We start from the raw sequence: 25,444 nt of genomic DNA, 5'->3' as shown, positions 1-25,444 counted from the left end.
GTCACAAAACTACTCAGTGGTAAATCTGAGACTCAAACCCAAGTCCTTCTGACTTGGAACCCATGGTCTTACCTTTTTTTCTTTTTTAAGTTTTTACTTGTTTATTTCAGAGAGAAAGATAGAGAGAGAGAGAGCACGAGTGGGAGGGGCAGACGGAGAGTGAGAATCTCAAGCAGATTCCACACTGAGCATGGAGCCCGAAGCGGGGCTCAATCTCACAATTCTGAGATCATGACCTGAGTGGAAACCAAGACCTAGACACTCAGCCACCTGAGCCACCCAAATACCCCACTATCTTCTTATCCATTCTCCTCTTTGCCTTGATAGCCCAAGTGGCATCCTTTTTGTGATAGTCTAAGGGAGAATATGAGGGAAATGCTTTAAATATCCTGGGGTGGTGATGCGGAGCAGATGCGTTGTAATTATCCCTTATGTGTGGGACAGAGGACACTGCCTGCTATCCTCCACCACAGTAGATCCCTCCCCACCTGCTAAGCATTTTGCAGGAGCTATTGATGACAGACTGTCTGGCATTCTGACACTGGCCAATCAATAGAGCTAGAAGGTGCCTCAGGCCAAGGACAATTGAATCCCAACCTTTTAGTGGCATTAAATAAAGCAATATTTATTTTGCTTTTGGTGCAAATATACTTAATCCAATCTAGCTCATTGGTAATACTGAAAAACTGCTGTGTTTGAAAGACAATTGCATGCATGCCCCATATATCTCTGCCTGTCAATGCCACCCTTCCAGGAGTACACAGCCCCACAGGGCTCAGATGAGATTGATCTGGAGCCGCCAAGCTGTCTTTTTCTCTATCCTATAGAAGAGATGAAAAGGAAATCATAAAGAGGGGAATTAAAATCATTGCTCTCGTTCTAGCTGCCATTATTGCAAAAAGGGTGGGCACGATGCCCTTCACAAGATGGAGCTATTTACTTGCCATTTGAGCAATGTTCTCTAGAGCCACTGTATCTCTGCCATTAGGCAGAGGAGGAAGAGACCAGTAAAGAAAGAGCACACAGGAGTAGCTTGGGGTCTCTTTCACAGATGACACAGCATTGCCATGGCTTGGAGGGGGGAGACCTCAAAAAAAAATCACTGGAGATCATCCTAGCATTGATAAGGTCTTGGTTCAAATCTGATCTGTATCCTAGTAGTTGCCAAGTGATGCTCTAAAGTCAAATCTCTTTTGGATTTTATTTTGTCACTTATAAAATAAGGATATTTTTTCAAAAGACTTTATTTATTTGAGAGAGAGAGAGACATAGAGATCATGAGCAGGGGGGAGGGGCAGAGGGAGAAGCAGACTTCCCTCTGAGCAGGAACTTGTGGGATTTGGGACTTTATCCCAGGAAGCTGGGATCATGACCTGAGTGGAAGACAGACACTTAACTGACTGAGCCACCCAGGTACCCTAAAATGAAGATTAATAATACCTACCTTATTTGGTTATTGTGAAAGTGTCTAGCACATAACAGGTACTTAAATCTTTAAAAAAAAATGTCTTCAATAATTACCTAAACTTTGCACATCTTCAGGGTATTTGTTCATACACTTGTTCATTCACTCATTCATTCAGTAGATATAATGAATCTTCTCTACACCTGGGTCTGTAGTAGGTAAGTTGGAGTGGGCCTGGGCAGGATGACACAAACATAATCCCTGCCCCCATTGGTCTCACAGTTTGGAAGAAGAAACAAAAGATAGTCAAAAGTATCTTCAATTCAAGAGAATGAAAATACATATTATGTAGTTATATATAAATTTGACTTCCATAAAATTGGATTTTTCTAGAATGATCCTAATGTCAAACATTGTGTCTCATTGTTACCGTAAAGGGTTCCATCCATGTCAGAACATGGGTCCTGACTTCGAGCTCATGCAGAAATTTCATCTCAGAAATAAATAAAGAATAGAAGAAGTCCAAGGAGACAGAGACTCAGAGCAGAGACCCAGGATTTCACACTCAGTGACTCTAAACTGGCAATCATAGTATGAGAGCATGGCCTTTTCCTTGTCCATTCCTCTGCTTTTAGGCAGATGATTTGGGTCAACCACTAAAGAGAAAGTACATCATCCCTGTCCTCCTGGTGCTTCCAGCCTAGTTAGGGACACAAGCATAATACCACCAGTAGCCTGTTGGAAATATGTGTAACTTCCAACCATTCTCACTTTGCTGAACTTTGTATATGCCACACCCTCTGTCTGGAATGCTCTCTGAGGACTTGATTTTTGGCCAATGTGCATCCCTTCTTCAAGGTTCAGGGCAACTTGAAAACTCCAAGAGGGAAAAATTGGGTCCCATACAAATATCAAATGTTGAAAAAGGCATGCAATTAACATTAAGATATTGGTACCCCTTGACTATTTGGTGTTTCTTTTTAAAACTATCAATCCTTTCCCTAGAATATTTTGTTTTCTTGGTATTTTATCAGAAATGTGTGCTTATTCCAAGTCCTTAACTTTGGGGATAAAGCCCAATTTGTGATGCTTTATCATATAATGATATTATAACAGCCGTATTCATAATAGCCAAGATATGGAAGCAGCCCAATGTCCACTGATAGATGGATGTATAAAGAAGATGTGGTGTATATTTATACAATAGAATATTATTCAGCCATAAAAAAGAATGAATTCTTGCCATTTACAACAACATGAATGGAGTTAGAGAGTATAATGCCAAGAGAAGTCAGTCAAGAAAACAAATACTGTATGACCTCACTTATATGTAGAATTAAGAAACAAAACAAGCAAAGGGGAAAAAAGGAGAGAGACTAACCTAGGAATAGACTCTTATCTATAGAGAACAAGAGGGCAGGTGGGTTGGGGGGGATGGGTAAAATGGGTGATGGGAACGAAGGAGTGCACGTGTCGTGATGAGCACGGGTTGATGTACAGAATTGTTGAATCTCTATGATGTACACCTGAAACTAATATGTTAACTAACTGGAATTAAAATAAAAACTTAAAACATAAAAAATGAATAAATAAATGAATAAAAAGAATAAGAGAAGAAGAAGAAGAAGAGCACGGAGCCCCAGGAGGGGAAGTGACTGTTGCAAGATGATATAGACATTAGAGGTCTGTTCCCTGGCCCCTAGCTGGGCAGGGCTCCTGCATCTTTACTAAGGTTTTTCTTTAGTAAATACCCACCTACTGATAAACTGTTACAATTAGAAATGTTCTTTAAAAAATCAGCTCAAAAAGTACCCAGCACAGGTACTGCTCACTAAAGATTTTCACCAATGCTTTAGCTTCTGAAGAGCTCCAGGATTCTTTGAAGCTTAAGTGACCTTTGAGTCACCAGCTACACTATTTTCATCAACAGGCTGGATCAAGGTGTTGATCTTTCAGGATCTTTTGCCTATAATACCTTCTCTTAGGTTTTGAATCTCACTTTTTTGAATGAAAGAGGCTACCTGGAAGCAGCATGGCCAAATGGGAATACCAAGGGTTCTGGGAAAATTGACCTGGATTCTAGTCTGGGCCCTGTGGAGTACCAAGTAGGTGACCTTGAAGGAATGGCTTACCTTCTCTGGCTTTCAGTGCCAGAAAAATGGAATCCACCTATCTGCCTGGATGGTTGTAAGAACTCGATCATATGAGGTTGGAAAGTTCTTGGGAAAGAATGGAATGTTCATTCAACAACTAACTCCTCAAGGTCTACCATTGTCCAGACTCTTGTCAAGCATAAGAATACAAACCTGAATAAGACATCATCCTCACCCTCGAGGAATTCATGGTCCAGTGGGAAAGACAGACTCAGTAATTACTATGTCTTGTGCTGTAGCCACTCTGATGGGCTGGGTGGGAGATGGTGGAGAGCAATGGATGCCGTGGGAGCAGAGGAAAAGTACCTATCCCACATTTGCAAAGAGTAAGTCAGCAGGTCTTCCTGGAGGAGGTGATATTTAGATTTAGATGATTTCAACAATATGACAGTCTCCACCACTGCCAGTCATCACTGGCTGCCATTTATTTAATATTCATTCTGTTCTGAGGATTCTGCTGGGCCATTAGTAGTTCATGTTCACAATCTAGAAAGTCAAGGTTGTTTTCCTCATTATACCTATGATAAACCAGAAGACCAAAGGGGTTTTTTAAAAAGAAAATTTAAAAGGTCACCAATCAAAACTTAAACCTAACTGTGACTTCCAGAGCTCCTGCTCTTCACAACATAGCCTTATGGTTCTGTGTGACTCTGTGAGGCAAGGATGAGACTAGTGCGGGAAGTCACTGGGAAGACAAACTTCAGCTACAGAGAAGGAGGACTTTCCTAATGGAGCTGTCCAAGAATGAGATAAGCTGCCTGGGAAGGTGATGAGCATCAGGTCATAGAAGTATCATGGAGCAAGGCATTGCTTAGGGCATTCTTAATATTTACATATTGAAGGCAGAGGAGAAGTAGGTAAGCTAACCAATATCTTAAGGTTGCAGTCATTTGTGATTAAGTCCTGTTGTTAAAAATAACATTCCATTCCAAATTTTTAGATGCTGAGTGAAAGCTGGAAGAGCTCTGTGGGCATAGCACCCAGACCAATGGTTCCATCTGTTTGGTGCCCAGCCTCTGGGGTTTACTATAAATTAGGCTACAGAGCTATATAGTTAGGCATACTTTCTGTTAAAGAAACAAGGACTAACTCCAGCCACTTAAGCAAGAAGGGAATTTATAGGAAGGGCCACATTTGGAAAATAAACAATTAACAGAATAGCCCTGGAGGGCAGAAGATTGGCTGTTGGCAGCAATAATCTACCTCTGTTCCATGGTACCACGGCTGTACACCTGATTTCAGCTTTGTATCACCTAGTCCAAGTTTAAGTCATGGAAGGAAGTGACTGTTGCCACTGAGTCTGGTTTCCTGTTGCTGTGGCTGGCATATCACAAAGAAGGAGCATCTGGCCCATCTGTCTTTTGTGGTGGGAGAAAAGGCACCACCATAGTCTCCTCATCTGTCATGATGGAGGAGCAAACTCTCCCCGACCCTGTCCCCTCTAATCACAGGGTTAGATGTTAGGCATTCGCCAAAGAAAATGGGTAAATGCCTATTACACTAGGAGGGATCAGACAATGGTTATGAACTCAGATCTGCCTGACTCCCAGACTGGAGGAAAAGATAGACAGTTATCCCTGACCACTACTGTCTACTGCCCACCCCAGCCCACGGGCTGCAAACTTATTATTCTGTCACTCTGACAGGATGTAGCATAAAATGATAATAAAAAGTTCAATCAAACAACAACATAATATTTTAAAGTTGCTATTATGTACCAGAAACCATGTTAAATGAAGTTACATGTGTTTATCTCATTTAATCCTTACAACATTGTCCTGAATTATAAATGGATACAAGCCTGTGAGCATATCTTCTTTCTTCTGTTAGATTATGTTTCTTGAATTAATGCAGTCTGCTTGTGTACCAATCCTGACATCACCTCTTTAATCAAGCCATTTTTTATAACTTCCTTGTGCTTCAGTTTCCACATCTGCAAAATAGGGACACCCTCATATCATTAACTCAGGACCTTGGCCAGAGCTCAAGGTGATGTCAGTGGAGCTGATAAAAGGGTGTTGGGTTCTGAATATATTTTGAAGGTAGAGACAATGGGTTAGCTGTGGGTGTGAGACAGAGAAGAATATTAGGGACACCAGTGACTTCAGCCTGAGCACTTCTCTCTACTGCCCTGTAGAAGAGATGTCCATGGGTCTGTGATCTCAGGGCATGAACACTGAAGTCAGACTCCTCCACAGAAATATCTCAACCTCTCTGTGACTCAGCTTCATCTTATATAAAGTGGGAATTGTAAGAGTAGTGACTTTATAGGGTTGTTGAAAGCATTGATTGAATTAATATATGTAAAATGTTTAGAACTGTCTCTGGCAAATAATAATAATAATAATAAAAATAAATGCTAGGAAGGTGAGACAGGGACTAATCCTACTCCAAGCTGTATTTGTATTTATAAATGACAAGTTTGGCTTGTCCTGTTCATACTGACTCTGACTCTGGTTACTACCTAGGTGCTCTCTAATGGGGTTTGACCTGAACCGTCACTGGCTGGATCCTTCTCCGTGGGCCCACCCCACACTGCATGGAGTGAAACAACTCATCATCCAGATGTACAATGACCCAGTGAGTAACCAATCTCCTTCAGCACCTGCTGGTTTTAAGGCTTAATCTGGGAAAGAGCAGTGTTGTACTGGGAAATTCCAGTAGGAGCTCCAAATTAGGAGAACAGGGTCAAAACCAGGGTGAGTATGAGGGCTGCTGGTCTTGTCTTTAAGTTGGATAGACCCAAGTACCTTCCAGTACCCCTCACAAATATCAGGTTCAGTTGGGTTCAGGAGGTCTTCTGGGATAAAGAAAATATAGTGAAGCAGATTCACAGCGTTCTTTGGCTGTAAGCAAAAGATATCTAATTTCAATTAGTTTACACAAAATAGAGAATTTATTACAAGAGTACGAGTATATCTCACATAACTAAAGACTGTAGACTGGCCTCCTCCACCTGTAGGAGACATAGAGCCAAGTGTCACATCTGATGGCTTCCACCACTGGAGAGTGATCAACTCTCATTTTCTAGTTCTAGTTCCAAAAAGACTGTGACTGGCCCAGCCTGGGGAACCTGCCACCTCTGGGCAAGTCAACTCTGGCCCCAGAGGCAAGGATATGTAAGAATAGGACAACCACACAGGAACCACATGGTTGGACTTGGGGGCTGTGGTGGTCATGGTGAACTTGTTCCTAGAGAAAAGGGCCTGCTAGTCCAGAAAAAGGGGAATAGTGGGTGTCTATACTGAGTTTGTTCATAGGGGCAAAACTTTGTAAGAAACAGGAAAAGACACAGGGGTTTCATAGGTTAGAGAAAGGAAACAGACCACAAACATTCTATCCCCAAAGAGCTATCAGAGAGGACAGGACAGACATCTCGTGGGTGGAAGGAAAAAGAAGAGGTAAGGCCTATAGAGAAATAGAAAATTTTAACATTTCGTTCAGCCTAAAATGGAGTGGATGTAGGAGCTATAAGCTTTGCCTTACTGAAAGGGTTCACCTCAAAGCTAAATGACACTATCAAAGTGATGCATAGAGGAGATTCAATTGTTTGGAAGATACTGGAATGAGATAACATCTGATTCTCTTCTAACTTTGATGACTGTGATTTCATGGCCCCTTGACTGCCGTAGCCCTGATATTTTTTCTGATCTGGCTGATAGTAAATATTCAATAAACTATTGGTAGAATGGGATTGGATTGAACATGGCAAATTCTCTTATGCCAACTTCAATATGATTTATAGATAAAAAACAGTTATTCACAAAGAGGACAATGAGGCATGATTTTAAAAAAAGAAACAGGATAGGAGAAGTGATAGAGTGGGAGCCTCCGAAAAAAAGGGGTGTTTTAGATGAATCCCTGAGGTGAGAGCTGGGGGGGTAGGGCATGGAGGACGAACCAAAGGGAAGAGTTAGGTTTGCTAAAAAGAAGAGGTTTTAGCCTGCCATTGCTAACATCACTGAGAAGTCATTGATTCGCTCACAAACAACTGGGCACTCATCCGTGCTACAGAACACAGATCAGCCAAGACTGAGAGAGAAAGGGATTTAGACCCGTTTTGTGCCATGAATAGGGTGCTCATCAGCTGGTTGGATCTTAATAAGCACACTTAGAGCTTGTTGAGTAAGCTGTGTTCTTCCTGGTTCTTCCTTAAAGTCCACTCCTTTAAGACCGAAGCAAGGGCATGGAGCACCAACATGGGAGTCAAGCTGACCAGGGGAGTCATGGATCCCAACTCCCTCCATATCTTTTCTCTTCCCCACTCCCCATCTCCATGCCCAGGCTTTTACTCCAGTCTTGCCTACCTTCCTTCCACAAATACTTATTAAGTAGTTCCAAATACTAGGCATTGAGATTTTTTCTAGAAGTGAACAAAACTCTAACCCTTTCAATTTGTGGGGGAGTAGACATTAAATAAGTAAATACTGATAAATATAGATTTTAAAATTGTATATGGAATTATGGTGGCTGGGGTGGGGAAGCACACAAACTGTGACCTATGGGTAGGATGGTTTTAAGTTTTGGCTTGCCGGGGGCAGTTCCCGTTGATATCTGTTGTCCCAGAGTATTTATTAATAGTACCCCCTTTCACTCTTAGAAGTGTTCCAGTTTACATGATAAATTGTACTGTCACTCTACTTAAAAGCTATTAGAAAGCACCTAGCACAGTACCCGGCGTGTAGCACATCCTCAACAAACATTATCTGGATTGGATTCAAAGTCACATTTGACTGTAAGTGTCATTGTGTCCTGTTGTAGATACTGTCAGTACCCAAGGGCATCTGCCCTAATAACCTGAAATGCTTTCTCCTCCTGACCTCCGCTGTTGTGTACGTCACCACAATCACTCGGGCCAGAGCTGTGTGAACTGCCACGACAGCTTCTGGCCTCATTTCTAAATGCTCACAGCCTCACTCCTCCATCCCAGTGGCCTTCTGCTTGACAGAGTCAGCAAGCAGAGAATCAGCAGACACTTGCTGGTGGATGGGGACTATGTCGGGAGCATCGCCATTCCTCTCCAAACTCCTTCAGGTTCTATGCTGGTTTCTGGCAATCATCAGAGCCGCTGTCCACCCCTAAGAAGTTCCCAGCCTGGTGGGGACAGGCATTTACAGGCAGTTATCTCAAGTGCATTCATGGAGGAAGACACAGGGGCTGTGGGAGCCCATAGAAGGGAGGCCACACCTGAGCTGATGCATGAAAGATTCCCAGGGAAGGGAGGGCTTTCCAAGCAGAGGAGACATCTGTGCACCTGCCTTGAGAGGGAGACACCCTCAGGAGCGGGCCAAGTCATTCAGTGTGGCTGGCACTAGGGGCAAACAGCGGGACAAAGGGGGATATGATACAGGGTGCAATTGGGACTTTATTCTCATGGGAATGGGGAGCATGGAAGGATTTTAAGCTGGGAGGTGACAGGATCAGGTTTGCATTCCAGAAAGACTCCTCTGGTGCTTTTAAGGGGATGAACTTGGAGGATGCCAGGCTAGAGACTGGAGGCCAGTAGAGCCTGCTGCTGTAGGGCTGGAGAGGCATTATGGAGGGGTGTGGGCAGCTTAGTGACAGCTAATGGGATAGGAAGGAGGTTTGTATGATATCTATGGTTTGGCCTGGACAGCGGAGTAGATGTCGTCGCCCCTCCTGAGATGGGAACTCAGGAGGAGCAGTGCACCTGTGGACAAGCTTTAGACATGGTGACTTTGAAGTTGAGCAGAAGTGATATGTCCAGCCTGTATTGTGAGTCTCAGGCATGAGCCCTTCTATGTTCTCACCTGGCAACAGGAGCCAGCTGTCCTGCATTAATGATGGTATTTACTTCAAAGGCAGCTTTCCTAGACCTTTGCTCACTCAACTCTTACCCCCTCTCGGGACCTTGGAAACTAAATGGTGCCCTTGACCATGGAGTGTTTTACCCAGAGGACCACACTGGATCTTAGTTATAAAGTGGTTTAGTTATGAAGTGGTTTATGCCCCACTCCTGGGGCACTCCCTGTGGACAGCGTGGCCTTTGTTTACTAGTTGTGATGGATTGTCCCTAGGCAGGCTCTGGCTGATGGATCTGAGAGTCCCCAGTGCCCAGCAGGCACCTGGCTCTGAGCAGGTGCTCAGAGTAAATGCTAAGCAAATGATGAAGTAAACCAGAGCTTTTGTGAGGTGGTTTTAAAAAGATTTCCCTGATGAAAAGAAGCAACCAGACCACACACCTCTCCCCAGTCTCAGCTCTCCCTCAAAGTGTCCCAGACGCTAGTGCCACCATTGCTGTGCCCTCTTTTATTTCAGGCTCTGGTCTGTGGATATCAGCCCTCTCCCGGGTTCCCCTGCAGCCTGCTGAGATTGTCCTCAACTCTCAGGGACAGAGCCTGAGATGGCATCCCCCACTCTGGTTCCCCTGACACAGGTTTCTGGTCACCTTCACTCATGTGCTCCATTCCTGCCCTCAGTGCCCATCATGTTCCACCCACCATGGAGTTTAGCCTTCTCTGGCCTCTAGGAGCTCCCTCGGATCCCTGGATCCCTGCCTTCCCACCCTCCAAGCACGTTTTTTTCAGGAGCTGCTCTTAAACATTTCATTACCTCCAGTGGTGAAGACCAGGGAGCAGGTCCCAACTCTCCTCCACATCCAGCTTTCTCCCTCCCCTTCTGATATCAGGTCTGAGTATTCTACCTCTTCCCCAGGTAATTAGCCCCAGACGTGACAGCAGTTTCCAGGTGAGAGCTCACCCCCTAGCCATGGGAGTGTGGCTTTATCCTGGCACACATACCATAGAGTAACGACGGTGACTTCACATCACACCATCAGCCAGAGTCGCTCGCACGCAAGAGCACACACAGGGCCCTCCTCTCTCACCCAGGTGCAGTTGAAATCTTAAAAAGTGAAGCCCATTTACAGATGGGCTTCCTAGGACCACCCATCTGTAAGTCTTCTAGCACCCAACTATCTGCCTGAGAGGTGTACCTAGAGAACTATTTGGCGGAGATTTAAAAAGCAGGTGTTGCTTTAAGAGGCTCAGTTAATTGAATGAAGCACACATTTCTCAAAGTACCCATGCACAAGACCCTCGATTACCTTCGGAATTATAGAGATCAATGGGGCAGGATTTCAGGCTAGGAAGAATTCACAATCCAATGGGAAGGCCAGAACTTTATGAATTATTTTCAACCAGGGCAGCCAGGAAGGTTGCTAGAGTAGAGAACATGTAATGCTTTGGAAGTATGGGGCTAGGAGAAATGAATCCTGTGTGTGTGTGTGTGTGTGTGTGTGTGTGTGTGTGAGTGTGAGGGGATCTGAGGAAGTTTCCTCAAGGACATTGGGCGGGGCTTCTAGAAATGGGTAATAGTTCATCTGGAGGCTATGGTTTAGGGATGAGACAGGTTACAGGGAGAGAGGAGAGGGCATTCAGGAGAATGCTGAGCAGTGGGATGAAGAGGAGAGGCCTCAGCTGCTGGGGCTGGTGTGCAGGATTCATGAGAGGCAGCTATAAAATGGTGGCCCAAGAGGCAGATGTTAAGAAGCTCATGGGTGACTTTGAATATGGAGTCAAGGAATTTGGCTTCTTCCTATGGCCCAGTGCTCCCTTCTCATTAAAATCAAAGTCTTGGAGCACCTGGGTGGCTTAGTTGTTTAAGTGTCATGATCCTGGAGTTCTGCTCAGCGGGTAGCTTGCTTCTCCCTCTCCCTCTGCCCCTCTCATCCTCCGCTTGTGCTCTCTCTCTTTCTCTCTCTCAAATAAATGTAAATTAATTAATTAATTAATTAATTAATGAAAATAAAGGTTTTAAGCTCTCTTTAAATTGATTTTTATTTGAATTAAGTATCATGAAAAAATATCATGTTAAAAAAAAAAATCAAGGCCATGAAACAAAATGCCACTTGTTAGGAATATTCCAGTACACACCCTCTCTCCATCTTGAGAATCAGAGTCGTCAGTGGAGAGCCATCAAAAATGTTTGAGCAAGGGAGACAGAGATCTATGAATAGTATTTCCATCCACTCAGTCCCCCACTTTAGACACTCTAGAGTCATTCTAAAATTTAAATCCACCTGGGTCTCTATCCCCTGATTAAGACTTTTCTGTGACTCCCCATTACTTGTGGAATAAAGGCCAACGTTCCTGGCATGCCCTTCAAGGACATGCTCTTGGCATATCCAGCAAGTAGCAGAGAACATGGCACCACAGAGACTATTATGCTGAATGACATATGCTTTAGCAACTTGGGAAAGCGGCAGTGTGGAGAGTGGATCAAAGGAGATGAGACGAAGGGAAGGAAGAGAGGCCCGTCAGGTGCTTCTTGTGAAGTCCAGCCCAAGGACAATGAGATCCAAGCTGGAGAGCGGTGAGGGCAGTTGCTAAGGAGAATCCCCAGGAACTGAAGGCGGGAGGCAAATGGGTCCACTTCTGCCCTTTTCTGTGCCCCTCGTCTCTCAGAACTCAAGGGTTGCTTTTGTGAAAGACTTCTATGCTCCGGGGGGGGGGGGTGGATTCCCCCCTTTTTCTGGAAGAGAAAGACCTGTGTTGCTATAACAACTTGGCTGTAGCTCATAGACAGATCTGTTTCCTTAAATCATTTAAGGAAAATTAGCTGCCATAACAACACGGAGCAGTCTTTAAAATAGAGCAACACAGGGCTGAGGTTTTTTTTTTCCCCTTGCTTGCCTCCTGTGGTCCTCAAGAGAAGCTGCTCTCTTTCTGTCAAATAAATACGTTATAACACATCTGCATGGCAAACAGAGCAGTCGGTGACATGGTCATCTAACACAAAGAACCCACACACACTCACACTGCCCGGAAAACACACACACCCACACACACATGCACTGCATGGAGATATGCGGAAAAGGCTTCCATTTACATACATAAAAGAGAACTTATATACAGAAAAGCATAGATGTGGTACATACCAGATAGACAAGTGTCGAGTCATACATAATCACACAAAGAACTTATGCATGAACACACAGCCAGGCATGGGCTCCCCACCCAGTCAAAATGGCAGGAGGAGGCTCAGCAGATCTGCTCTTAGCATGGGCAGAGGTTTCGCTGGGTCACCAGCTCGGAAGGCCCTGAGATGGGAACTCCTCACTAGAAATCAAGCTGCATCTGTGTGTTCACACCTGACGGCCTGGAAACCTTGCTGGTGGGAGGGGTAAAGTCACCTTCGCAAGTATGGGGGGTAGAAGGTTGGGGGCACTTATGCACTTCGGGGCAAAGTAGGAGAGCAGGAGACCACAACTATGGCATTGGGGTGGGAAAATACTCCCCCTAGGCAGGATGCTTACCACCCCTGAGGAGGGGGCAGTGCCTCCGCAGTGAAAACTACATGCCTAGGGCCTTAGCACACTGTCTCTCTGAGGCCTAGGGAACTCAAGCATCTGGACTGTAGGTTCCCAAACTTTTGTTCCAACCCCATGTCTCTAGCAGTCTTACCCCAAAGGCCCCCTGGAGGGGACAGCTAAAGCTGTGAGCTTATCTTTGGGGCATCGAGAGGGACTGAGAACACTAGCCACCCCCCACCAGATTGGATGAACCCCTATTTTGCTTGGTGCTGCTAGGCAAGTCTCTACCCCTCTCTGCAACTTTCATTCTCCACACCCCTGCACACCCCAGTCTATACACTGTAGGGGTTGAAGGATGACTCCACAAGGCCCATTTGGCTCTAACGGTCTGCATCTCTGCATCATTTTGGAACTGGATATTGGCTGTGAATGCTCCACTGATGGGCAGGATTTCCACATCAAGGTCCAGAAGTCGGACTCCTGCCTCTGAAAGACAGCCTGGAGTGAATGCCTAGGGAGGGGCTTAGCACATGGCTGGTGTCCCGTGAACATCAATTTCCTAAGCCTCAGTCTGCTCTTCCGCCGGAAGGTAGGAATAAGCCCTTGACCTGCTAACCACATAGGTTGGAGAGAGACCCAATGTATTCACTTTATGTGAACATAAAGTGTGTATAAATGTGAAGAAGGACTATTGCCCAGGATAGGGTGAAGAGGAATGCCTGTGGAAATGGGCAGACTGTAGCCAGCTGCCGGAGGTTTTGTGAGGGGTAAGCTAAGTGCATTCACACCACAGCCATAGATCACACACTTTGTTCTCCTCAAATATTTTTCCATTCCTACCAACTTGGCCCAAGAAGTCAGTAAATAGCCACCAGGGGAAAGGTTCAGTGTGGAAGTAAAGACTGGAGGTAAATGTAATACTGTGCAGTGGGCTCTGAGAACACAGGGTGCTGCTGGTTCATGAAATTTTTATAGTTTTTCCTACAATAGTTTGGGATGGCTTTGAAACTTTAAGAAATTTTAAGAGAAATCATTACTTTCCTAAAGGGTAACTTCTCCCACCTGTGATAAAGGACATGGTTTTTCTAACTCTCTAGATTATAACTTTGACTCTGGCAGCGAGCCGGGTGGAGAGATGAATCTCTCACTTCAGAGCAATATTCCTGTCAAGCTGATTGTTTCCTTCAGTTTCTCTAACCATCTTTTCATCCTGAAAGACTCTAAATACCTCTCATCAACTAACTAGATGCATATTGTTTCAATGGCATGGAAGCCAGCAGAGCTTCCGGAAGCTTCCGTTTGAGTCAGGTCAATGAAACTCTGTGTCTATTTTTCCCTATCTGGCAACCGGAATGCCCATCCCATGGGATTTCTCTCAGGATAAGGTAATATGTATATATGTAGCCTCCAATCGTAGGTCTATGAGAAATGGAGCCACTGGTATTTTACGCATTTGGCTTCACTGACCCTACTCTTTCAAGCTCCCATACCCCACCACAGACTGGGATCCCACTGAGGTCTTAGATTTCACCTTAGTCATTTCTGATCCCTGACACCCTGTGTAGGACACAGGTCTTCCATGAATGTGCATTGGGTGAGAGAGAGGAAAGACAGGCAGGAAAGAAGAAATCCACTTACCAAGACCTAGAATTAACATTGGAACTGGGTTCTGAAGGAGGGATAGGAATTTGCTGAGTAAAGAGGAGGAAAAGTATTTCAAGTCAAGAGAGACGCTAAGCCCCTGGGGCAAATAATACATTATATGTTAATAAAAATAATTAATAATTTAAAAAGAGAGAGAGACACTAAGTCACTCTCCAAATCCTAGTTAATCTTTAGAAGCTACCTCCAGGCCTGCCTCCTCTAAGACTTCCTTGAACCCTTTGGCCCACAAAGCGTTTTGTTGCTTTGTTCTTCTAGATCAGACTTTGCTTCTTTCATCTAGTGGTTTATTCCATAAACACACGTGGAGTGTATTCTGTGGGCTTGGTGCCGCAGTAGAATCTCCTCAGGCATCCACTGGCTTCCAATTTTTCCAATTCAATCGAAAACCCCTTCAGAGCCAACAATCTGCCTTCACCTCCCTGCTTCCCTGGCCAGGGCTGGTCACTCACTGGTAGCTCAACGAGAATGTCTTAAGCATTGATTAAAATGCAGCCTCCCCAGAAGGGTGGCTGTTTGGATTTCTATAGGCATCCCCTAGCTTCAGTGCACCCCCAGTGAAAGCACAGAGCCTGTTGTGTTTTAGTGATAGTTTTCCTGCCTCCTTTAGATGGAGCTTCTCACGGACAGAAGCTCTTTTTCAGCTTCTACGTCCATTACCCGGCAGGGACCCGTGCTTAGTAGGCCGTTGATGAGTATTTGGGAACCCTTGTTAGCCACCTCAACAGACACGTTGTTTCCCAGCATGATAGCCCCAAAAGCAGCCCAGAGAAATCCACGGCGCCCTCACTTTCAAACCCCCACCCTTCTCTCTCACTGTTCTACATTTCCAGTGACTCATCTTCTTTCCTCCTTCTTTTGCCCCTGCTGATCCCTTGTCACTGAGAGCTCCCACATATGGATTTTTTTTCTCAAGCTCACAAATTCAGAAATTCTAGAATCTTAGGATCCAGCCATGTAGGATCTCCATCGCAAATCTACAAATTCTAAAATTCTCTTTACACACTCTCTGCTCCTGATGTCTGTTCAACTTACCCTCGTTCCTAAGTTAGACCAAGCTTACTTCCCCGTTTTCCCTATCCCATAGTCATCCAATTATCCAGCCTTAGTGAGCTAAAAAAAGGAGTCTCTGTTGGATAGTTCTGGAATAACCTCTTTTCACTTACCCAGTCAGTCCAGTATACCCCCAGGTCATCTCCTCCAAGAGCTTTTCCCATTACCATATCTATCCTATCCACTTTTCACCCCCACCCCCCCATCCCCTCACCCCCAACCTCCAACCCTGGCAAACCCCTCCCCTTCCAGGCCCATGGTTTGAGCTGGTTGGGATCAGCATACAGCCTGTGACCCCCTTAGGCTCTCAGCCTATCCAGCCTACAACAGAGTACAAGTCACATTTAGGGTGTGTCGTGTTCACTGTGTGGGGAACATCTCCGAGAGTTATTTTTGGCTGTTGCTGTTGGGAGTCTCTGGAGCCCAGGAAGAATTCATGCTGGTACATCAAATAGCATATTGCATTTCAGAAATTGGCCTTAGCCATGGGAAATCAAGTAAGCCAGATGCCTAATTAGCCCATTATTTACCATGGTGGAGAGAGCTGAATTCTGATGAAAGGGACCAGACTAATCACTGCTTCCACTGTTTAACCTTTCAACCAGAAATTGCCCCATCTTCCAGAAGTTCTAATGCCCACCTCGCAAGCCCTGTCCTGCTCCCAGGTGTCCGGCTGTGAGAAGTCTTATCATCCCCGACACAGCCTGACCTCCTGGCCAATGAGCCTTGATGTCCTCCCCCTCAGCAAGTCATGCCAGGTTTGCATTGCTCACTTTCACTGCAAGCTAGTCAAGTATATAGAAAAAAGAGTAACCTTCCTATAATTTTCAAAAGAAAAAAGATGTTCATTTATCCATTTTGTAAATATTTTCATAGCCCAAGCACTCTATATCAGAATAGAAAGGCAAATAACAGTCATTTCCCTCAAGGAACTGATGGTCCAGAAGAGAGCAGTGGTTTTCCAACTGTTTCCAGAAAAATTGCAAGAGGTCTGAGGACCCCCACCCATGGGGCTCCTCTCCATTTTAACCTGAGCAGTATAACTTTGTGATTTAAGAGCTCAGGCCCTGGCCCAGATTTAAATCTCATTTCAACACTCACTAGCTTTGCTATCTTGGGCAGGTCCCCTACCTTTCCAAGCATCTGCCTCGCCTTTGTAAGAGGTTGTTGTGAGGATTACCTGAACTGATTTCTGTGACTTGCTCAAGACACTTTGCAGGGCACATATATTCTCAAGAGATGTTAGTCTTTATCACTATAACAAATGCGTTTAAATAAAGGATTCCATGGCCAGAGAAAGTTTGCAAACCCCTGGTTTAGAGCTCCTGACTCTGCAAACCAATGATGGCAGGACAGGGTGGTAAGCCTTATGACAAGCAAGGAATCCAGATGCCATGTGGGGGAAGCAGGTCACCTCCACTGGGCTTGGGGTCAGGCAAGGCTTGCTGGGGAGGGTGACCTCTGACATGAGTTTTGAAGGAAGACTAGTAGTTGTTTGGACAGACTGGGGAAGAGTTAAAGGCAGAAGGAGCAGCGTGGGTGAGCATACATGTATCAGATGACTAGACTCTGAGAATTCTAAGGAATTTAGTGTGCTGGACTGAGGGGAGCATGTGGAAAAGGGGTGGAAAGTAAAGCTAAGTGGTCGGCAGAAGCCTGTCATAGAGCCCAGTGTGCTACCCCAGGAAGCTTGGACTTTAATCCTGAAATCCAGGGCACTCTTTATGAGAAACTAGAAAGGACATGGAATTTAAAAGGGAGAGAAAAAAAATGTTACTGTGACCTTCTGGGGTTTAAAATATATTGTTCTGTTTGTAGCTTTGAGCCAGCAATTGTGGTACTACAAAGCTAGTCTAAAATAATTTGAAGTGTGAATAAGGATTTATGCAAAAAAAAAAAAAAGTCCATATTACTTATAAATAGTGAAAAACCGAGAAAAAAAATCTAAATGCCAAACAGTGGGAAACAGTGGGAAACTGATTAAGTGAATCACGATACATTCATATAATGGATGTTTATGAAGAGTTTACAATATTGTAAAAATGCTTAGCTATAATTTTAAGTGAAAAGAAGCAGAAGACAAAGTTGCATATGTATTATATGTTAAGACGTATAACAACTAGGTTTAAAACATACACAAAAGAATGGATGTGAAGTAGAAGTTAACAGTGGTATTTCTGGGTACTTGGGTTGTTTCCTTCCTCTCCGCTTTTTTATATTTCCCAGCCATTTTCTACAAGTACATTTTAACTTCAAAATTGGGGGGGAGGGATTTATGGAAGGAGGAGGGGACCTGGTCACCCAGATATAAGGAAGGATCTCATTTTATAAAATAGAAGCGAACTCCTGAGACAGGTACTTAGTGCTGGGCCAATCCCTACGATTGGAGCCGGAGGCAATGAGCCCAGCCCACATTATAAAAAAACTGGGGTCAGCTGATGCCCATCATCTGTCTTCCGACCAGCCGTCCTTCTAGCTGTCCCCCCATGCAACCATCCATCCGCTGTACCTCTACTACCCTCTGCTCACTCTTATCCCAGAGGTGCCCACATCCAGGCTCCTAACACCCTGGGAAGTCTGCCAATTCCTTGCCCTCTAGGTAAGCATAAAGGGACCCCACTTCCCCAGAGCAAACCTCAAATCCTGCCTTCTCTTCGCACTGAGTTCTCTTTTTAGTCCATTATGTCCTTGACCTTTAAACGCTGCCCAGTCAGTGGGAAAGAGCAGGAGCAGACCTTTCCTCCTAGGGATTTAGAGCAAGGACCCTGCAGGCAGAAATTGCCTCCAGCCTCCAATTCTGGCTCAGTCTACCGCCTTACCTCTCTCAGACTCTGTGCCTGGAGCTGTGACCCAGGGTAGTAGTATCTCTTCACAGAGTGTGGTAAGGGTTGAAAATGACACTGCACTTGTATGGTATTTTCTAAGGCTGGTATATTATAAGTACTCGATAAGTGTCAGCATTTATTCTTATTAAAAGCTCAAATCTAGTAATGTACAATAGCTGATATTTCAGTGTTAACTTCAGAACATTATCGCCGTCTTTAAACTGTAATATTTACAAAATAGCTCTAGCTCTGGTTATTGAAATAGCCTTGCAAACAGGTCTTACAAGTGAGGAGGCCCTCGCCCTTATCCCTTAACGTGGCTTCTCTGACCACTCCCCAACTTCCATCTGTGAGTCTTTCTTCAGCGGAGCTGATACCTTTAATTGCCTGACAGTAAGCTCAGAGGATCCTGCCCTGGGAGCCTTTCTCTCTTCCGGCTTCCTCTATTTGTCTGTTCTAATCCATTCTGGGTGAATTTTACAGTTCAGCCTTCAGAGGGCAAGAGGGTTTCTGTCATTCCTAGGGTGTAGGTAGGTGCCCCTCTGTGTGTGTGTTTCCGGGGGCTGGGGAGACTCGCTATAATCCCTAAGGATGAGACAGCAAGGAGAGTTCTAAAGTGAGTAACAAGGAACATAATCTTCACGAACCCTCTCCTGGGCAATTCCAGGCCCCGAGTGTGGCTAGGAGCAGGTTTCACCCGCTGAGGCCCTGGACAAGGGCTCACTGAAAGATGAAGTTTGGATGCTGATTGGCGGCTAAATCCACTTAACAGAAACGGCCTCTCTCTGGCTGTGCCTACAGGGCCTGTCAAAGCCAAAGCTTTTCTTTAGATGCCTGGCGCGACCAGCACACACTCAGCAGTCAGAAAAGTTGGCTTACTCAGGCTCCCAGTTACAAATGAACAGTTTCTTTCCTGTTAGATTTTAGCTCCAGGCTGCGACCTTGAAAAATCCTCCACCTGCTAAGGCACATTCTTTAATAGACCTCTTTGCTATGTGACTGGATCTTCTGGAGTGGATGGGGCAGATGAAAACAGCTTTTCAGTACCCTGGGGTCGGGGTGGCAGTAAGAAAGGGGGAACTTGCTGATATTTATTGAGCATCTATTATGTGCTAGGCATTGCCTCATCAAATCCGTAGAACAGCCCTATGCAATGGGCGTCATTATCCTTGTTTCTCAGGTGAGGAAAGTAAGGCTCAGTGTGAATGACACCGCCCACAACCGCCCACCCCAACCACAGTCTCCCCTGGTGCACACATTTATCACTCCACATCATGCTGATTGGTTTATGTGCTTGTTTTCTCTACTCAGCTGTGAACTCCTTGAAGGATAAAACTATATCTCTGTCACCTCTGCATTCTCTTGCCCAGGGCATAATACCTAACACATCAGTAAAATGTCAGTTGCAAGAAGGAACAAATGAAAAGCGGTTAGAACCCGCAAGGTCATTACAACTGGTGGAGGGGGTGGAGGAGGCAGTGGCAGAGCTGGAGCTGGAGCTCCCTGTGACCCAGGGCCCACTTCCACAGCAAAGCATAGGGTGAGTGGCTCCCTGGGGGCAAAGTAGCCAATAGGGAGTTCACCATTGCTCAGAGGGTCTCCGCTTTCATTTTTAAAAGGCATGTAAATAGGGAACCTAGAAGAGAGGAGTTCTATTGATTTAGCTTCTTCTTGAAAATGATGATACCTCTGAGTAGCAAATGTTCAGAATTATCACCATTGTCTTTAGATTCAGTTGACGTTGTAAATGGAATACCAGGTTTATGCCACTACTTTGGATACTGTGGCTTTCCCTTAACCACTGTAAAGAGAACTTGGTTTAGAAGTCCAGGGGTTGAACATACCAGGCAAATTGGGAGTTGGTTCTTGAATGGGGCTGGCTAATTCCAATGCACTCATTTTTAACCTTGAATTAGTAACTTCATTCTGGCTTCTGGGCTCTTAGAGAACCCTATTGGAGCCATAGAACCTTGAAGAGGTCCTCCAAACTAACCTTCCACAGAAAAAGAATGGAGGGAGAGAAGACATAAGCCCAGGGCTGATGGCATGCTCAAGGCTGCCCACTGAGACCGAACTGTAGAGCTGAGACTCAAACTCAGACACCTCTGATTTCTACTGGACTGGAGCACATGCACTGTCAGCCCTGGGGATGAGTCACTACTAGCACATGGATCTTGTCCTAATTATTTTCACTAATCTGTCACAGAGATGTATAGTTTCCAGAGCACAATCACATACAAGCGTTCGTTTGAAGCTTGCTGCAATGCTGTGAGGTAGGGATTATGTATTTTGTGTGGCAAATAGAGAAACTGAGGCCTACAGGTATTAAGTAATTTTCCCAAGAGTCAGGGCTTCATTTTCATTCTTCTGAGGGAGTCCAGATGCCGCCCCCTCTCAGTCCAGCCCACACAAATGGATGAATCGAAGGAAGGGGAGCAGGAGGAACAAGGCAGAGGGTTATGGCTCTTCTTTCTTTTTTCTCTTTAACAAAGAACCCATATTCAGTGTCCTCTCACACACCCTCCAAGTCTTCCCCAAATGTCTCTGAGGTAGGGTAGAGCCCGATGTGGGTGAGGCAGAGGGAACTCGGTGTCAAAGCCATGGCCAAGGCCAACTCAAGGCTAAAAGAGCAGAAGTATCAGGCTCAAGACCAGAACAAATCAAATCCTGAGGAACAAGGGGCCAGCCAGTGGGCTGGATGGGGAAGGCAGAGAAAGGACAGAGAGACAGCACAGGCATCCAGTAGGAAAGATGGCAGTTAAGACAAGAGATATCCATGTAGGAGGAAGAGAATAGCAGGAAGGAGATGGGACTGGCTGCTTAGAATGTCCTTTTGGGGAAGAAATGGATTTTTAAAAAAGTGATTAGATTCTAAAGGGCCTCAGAACACCAGGCTGAGATATTTGAGTTTTATCATTTGGGCCAAAGGGAACTATTGGAGATCTGTGGGCAGGGAACGGCAAGAAAGACCAGCATTAGCTCTAATACGCAATCGGCACCAGCGTTTAGACCTCAAAATGGTGACCCCTTTAATCTGACAGTCTGCTTTGGTATAATTTGTTAAAAATGACAAAATGTCTCATTTTGCTGCAGTTCATCTTGACCTTTCTTAATATTAGAAAGTTAATTTCAGAAGGGAAATAAATGTATTAGTGTTGTCACAGTCATAAAAAGATGAATTCTGTACTGTCAAGCTCTTTCTCGGAATGAATCCATCATGCTGTAAAATGGTTGCCTTCCAACCCCCAACATCTTCCCAGCTCCCTCCCTCTTTTCCTCCTCTCCTTCCCCCTCTTTCTTTCCTCCCTCCTCTCTTCCATCCCTCTCTCCTTCCCTCTGTCAGCACATCTACTATGATGTACTCTGGGGAGACAGAGATAAAAGACATGGTCCCTGCTCTAAGGCAAAACTCTAGTGGGAAGACAGAGAAGGAAACCACCCATCGGAGGTGTGTCTCAGTGCCAGGAGCCGAGAGAGCTGAGAGCTAAGGAGGTAAACAGAAGGGGGGCTATCCATCCTGCAGAGGGAACGCCTATTAAATTAGGAAACCATGCCCGTTAGTAGGACTTGGGTTGACTCTATGGTTAGGAGAAAAGACAGTAGGTAGGATTCTGAAGCGTTGGGTTCTGGCCGCATCTCTGAATTATCACAATTACTAGCAAATGAGCGCTTGGGCTGTGGTAAATATTCCACGTCCTTTTTTTTCACTTAACCTTCTCATCCTTATCACGAAGATCTTATTGTTCCCACTTGCTCAAAAGGGGAAAAATGAGGCTCAGAGAGATGAAATAATTTGGCCCACCTGGGTTGTAAATCTTGCACATAGAGGTGACTCCAAAATCCGAGTAGCTTGGCATGTACAATGCTTCATCTCCAGCTCGCTACAGAGAGTTCTCTTTTTATGATGTTACATGGTCTCCTGTTATTAACTTTACTATACCAATTATACTTACTACTTGAGTAACCTTGGAAAACCTAGTTCTTGCCTCTCTCTGGATCTTTGGTCCTCGGTAGTGCAATGAAGAGGTTGGACCAACTCTGACCCCCTCTGATTGTAAAGAATTCCTACAACCTGAAGGCACGTGTAACTCCATGCTTCTCAGAACTTCATGGGCAAGAAACACCTGGGTATCTTATCAAAATTCAGAATCTGATCAGAAGGTCCAGAGTGGCCTCTGAGAATCTGCATTTTTAATAAGCTGGCAGCTGATGCTGATGTTACTAGTTTAAGGACTCTGTTCTGAGGAGCAAGGACATAACCTATGGTAGGACCAAACTTTTGGGCCCAGGGTGGATCCACTGGGGTTGTGGGCTTAAGGTGACTGAAAGAAAAGCAAGTAATAAGAGCAATCTAACTCTGGTCTGGTCAGAAAAAGGAGTTCTGGATTTATTTATTTATTTTTTTACCTGGGCTGTTAACTGTCTTGGGTTTAAAACCAGTGATTCTCTTGAGAGATGAAAAGGAAGGAAAATTGAACTTTTAAAGTCTCGAAGAAATTTTTTCTACCGTAATCACGTCTGTTTTAATTCAACGTGTGGTCTGAAGTTTTCCCCACAGCTCAGAGCTCCCCTGGGGAGGTGGCTGTCTCTCTCCCTCCCCACACCCTGGTTTGGGTGGGGCTGCGGCTCCTTTCCCAAGACGCATCAGCACGGGCACACTTCCCTAAAGCCCTTCAGGGATCCGCTTTACCTACCGGGTTAAGGGCCTCAAGCTTTAAAGCTTTAGACTCATTTCTCTATGTTCCCTTGCATGAAACTTCTACTCTTACTTTAACTGCCTGTCCCTCCTTTACTAAAGGACACTCGGCTCACCAGCATTCGCACCTACCACCCGTGTTGCACCCGTGCTCGTCCCTGAGCCTTTGCCCCACACCTTCCACTCTTCGACCGACCGACTACCCCTCCTCTCTCTGCTCAGCTCTCAAGATACCATCTAGCATTCAGCTTTGTCCTCACGCAGCCACTCCCAGCATGCCTGCCGTCATTGTCACAGATGTAAGCGAGTGCTTATGTGTGCCCATAAGCTTTTTCTATCATTTAATTCTGAAAACAACCATGTGAAGTAAGAATCACCCCCATTTTATATATGAGCAGGGATTCCAACCCCGATCTGTAGAATTCTGAAGTCAGGATTTCTCCTCCCTGCCCTTTGCCTGTCTCCAAGACGTTATTTATGTTTCACATCCTCCTTTGGTTTAGAGCTACCTTTCTTTCTGATGAGAGGAGGATGAGGTAGAATGGCCTGAGAGATTGCTAGATGTTACAAGTCTGTGGGGGGAGGGGGGAGGCGGCTGCTAGAGGAAAGCAAGTTAAAGGACAAGGGGCACATTTGCCCACCTCTTTTCCATGAAAAACCACACAGTAGAGCCCTGAGCCCACCTCCGAATGCAAAGCACTTTCCCTGCATTATCTCAGAGTCTCAAGATTACCTTCTTTGGGCTACGTTTTGATGGATTCCTATGATTATCCTCAATACTACTGGGTCCCATTCAAGCCAGTTGGGACTAATGAGTTTGAGGCAATCAAATCATACGTAGCATGTCAGAGCCAGAAGGAAAATGAGAGATTCTCATTCAACCTCTTTATTTTACAAATGAGAAAACTGATGCCAAAAGGAAAATGACCTCCTCAAGGTCACACAGTGATTTGGTGGCATAGATTCACTTGAAGGCATTTACTGCATCTTTTTCCCTAGCATTTTCCCTAGCAAGTTCACATGGAACTTGAACTCAGTTACATCTGATTCCTCCTATTATATCCTTTGCTTCCTGAAGCCTCATTTTAATGATCAGAACTTCCTCATTTTAATCAGAAACTGGGGTCCAAAAAGGGTCCAGATGCCTGCAGGTGCACATGTCTCATAGTCAGTACCAATGGTTCTTTCTGGGGCAGAAGTGCTAGAAGGAAAGCTCTGACTCATCTCAGTCTCTTGGCCAAAAGAATGGGCCTCCACCACCAGTTTCTTCTCATCAGAAGGTGACCTTGGAAACCCGGACGTTGGATACCTGGTTTTTCCTCCTGTACTTCTCAACTTTTTCTCTAATTATTTCTCATCCTTTTAGTGCTTAAAGTGTTCACCTACACAGCCCTTACCCTCATGGCCTGAATTCATACTTATTGTACCATCGGAGGCACCTTTTGGCAAGGACCCATGCCGCATGCATCAGCTTTGCTGTGCTAACAACCCCAAGAGCCTGGTAGCTTATCACGGCGAAAACGTTCATCCCTGCTTGTGCTGCACACTAGCGCTCCCCAGCTCAGCCAGACTGTGCATGGTTCCACCTCGCTTCTCTTCTGGGACCCAGGCTGAAAGTGTTTCCCCATCTGGGTTAGGCCATTTTCATGGCAGAGGGCAGAAATACAGTCCCGTTCAAAGTGTCCACACGGGACGGGCGTATGTCATGGCTGTTCACATCCCATTAGCCAAAGCGTGCCCCAAGGCCAAGGCTGAGGTCAGTGAGGTGGGGATATACATATTCTCCTCTTGGATTCCCAGGCAAATGAATGATACCAGGAGACCCCTTGTTACAGGGAAGAGGGAAGAGTCAAGAGCAAGGATCTGATCCACCAAAATTACCTCATTGCCCAATCAGAATACGACTTCTGGGAAGTCACTTGCCCTTTTTGGACCCCAGTTTCTGATCATTAAAATGAGGAAGTTGGCTTCAGGAAGCAAAGGATATAATAGGAGGAATCAGATGTAACTGAGTTCAAGTTCCATGTGAACTGCAGACTGACTGTGCATGTGGGAAATTAATGGTCATTGTTTCTAAGTTGTAGGATTTTACAGGTGTCACTTTTATCTTCCAGTGGCGACAATGTTCAGACCTTGGCTTTGAGCTTCTGTAGGGGTGGATCCCCTTTGCCTTTCCTTCCTCACCTTCATCTGTATAACTCACTGGGTCCTGCACTTCCCATGTAGACCCTACTTCTCCAGGGAGCCTTCGGTGCCCCGGCCATCCCCAGGGGCCAGGTGCCCTTGCTCTGTGCTCTCCCTGCTCTTATGCCACCAGGCTCTGTCACTGCCCTCATCACCCTGCAGTGGAGTTGCCTGATTTCTGCTTCCGTCATG

General features: G+C 45.2%; 1 protein-coding gene across 1 annotated transcript in view; it reads left to right on the top strand.

Annotated features, from left to right (window-relative positions):
* The window catches only part of AGBL4 (AGBL carboxypeptidase 4), a 1,601,862-nt gene that overhangs the window by 1,505,682 nt on the left and 70,736 nt on the right, over positions 1 to 25,444 (top strand). The window contains exon 9 of the mRNA XM_045064492.1: positions 6,027 to 6,138. Within this exon, the coding sequence (XP_044920427.1) occupies positions 6,027 to 6,138 (112 nt within the window). The remainder of the gene's footprint in view (positions 1 to 6,026; positions 6,139 to 25,444) is intronic.

This window comes from Mustela putorius, unplaced genomic scaffold (genome assembly GCF_011764305.1).
Source record: "Mustela putorius furo isolate JIRA1106 unplaced genomic scaffold, ASM1176430v1.1 tig00003853_pilon_pilon_pilon, whole genome shotgun sequence".
Classification (NCBI taxonomy): Eukaryota; Metazoa; Chordata; class Mammalia; order Carnivora; family Mustelidae; genus Mustela; species Mustela putorius.
This window is presented reverse-complemented; position numbering and strand designations above follow the sequence as displayed.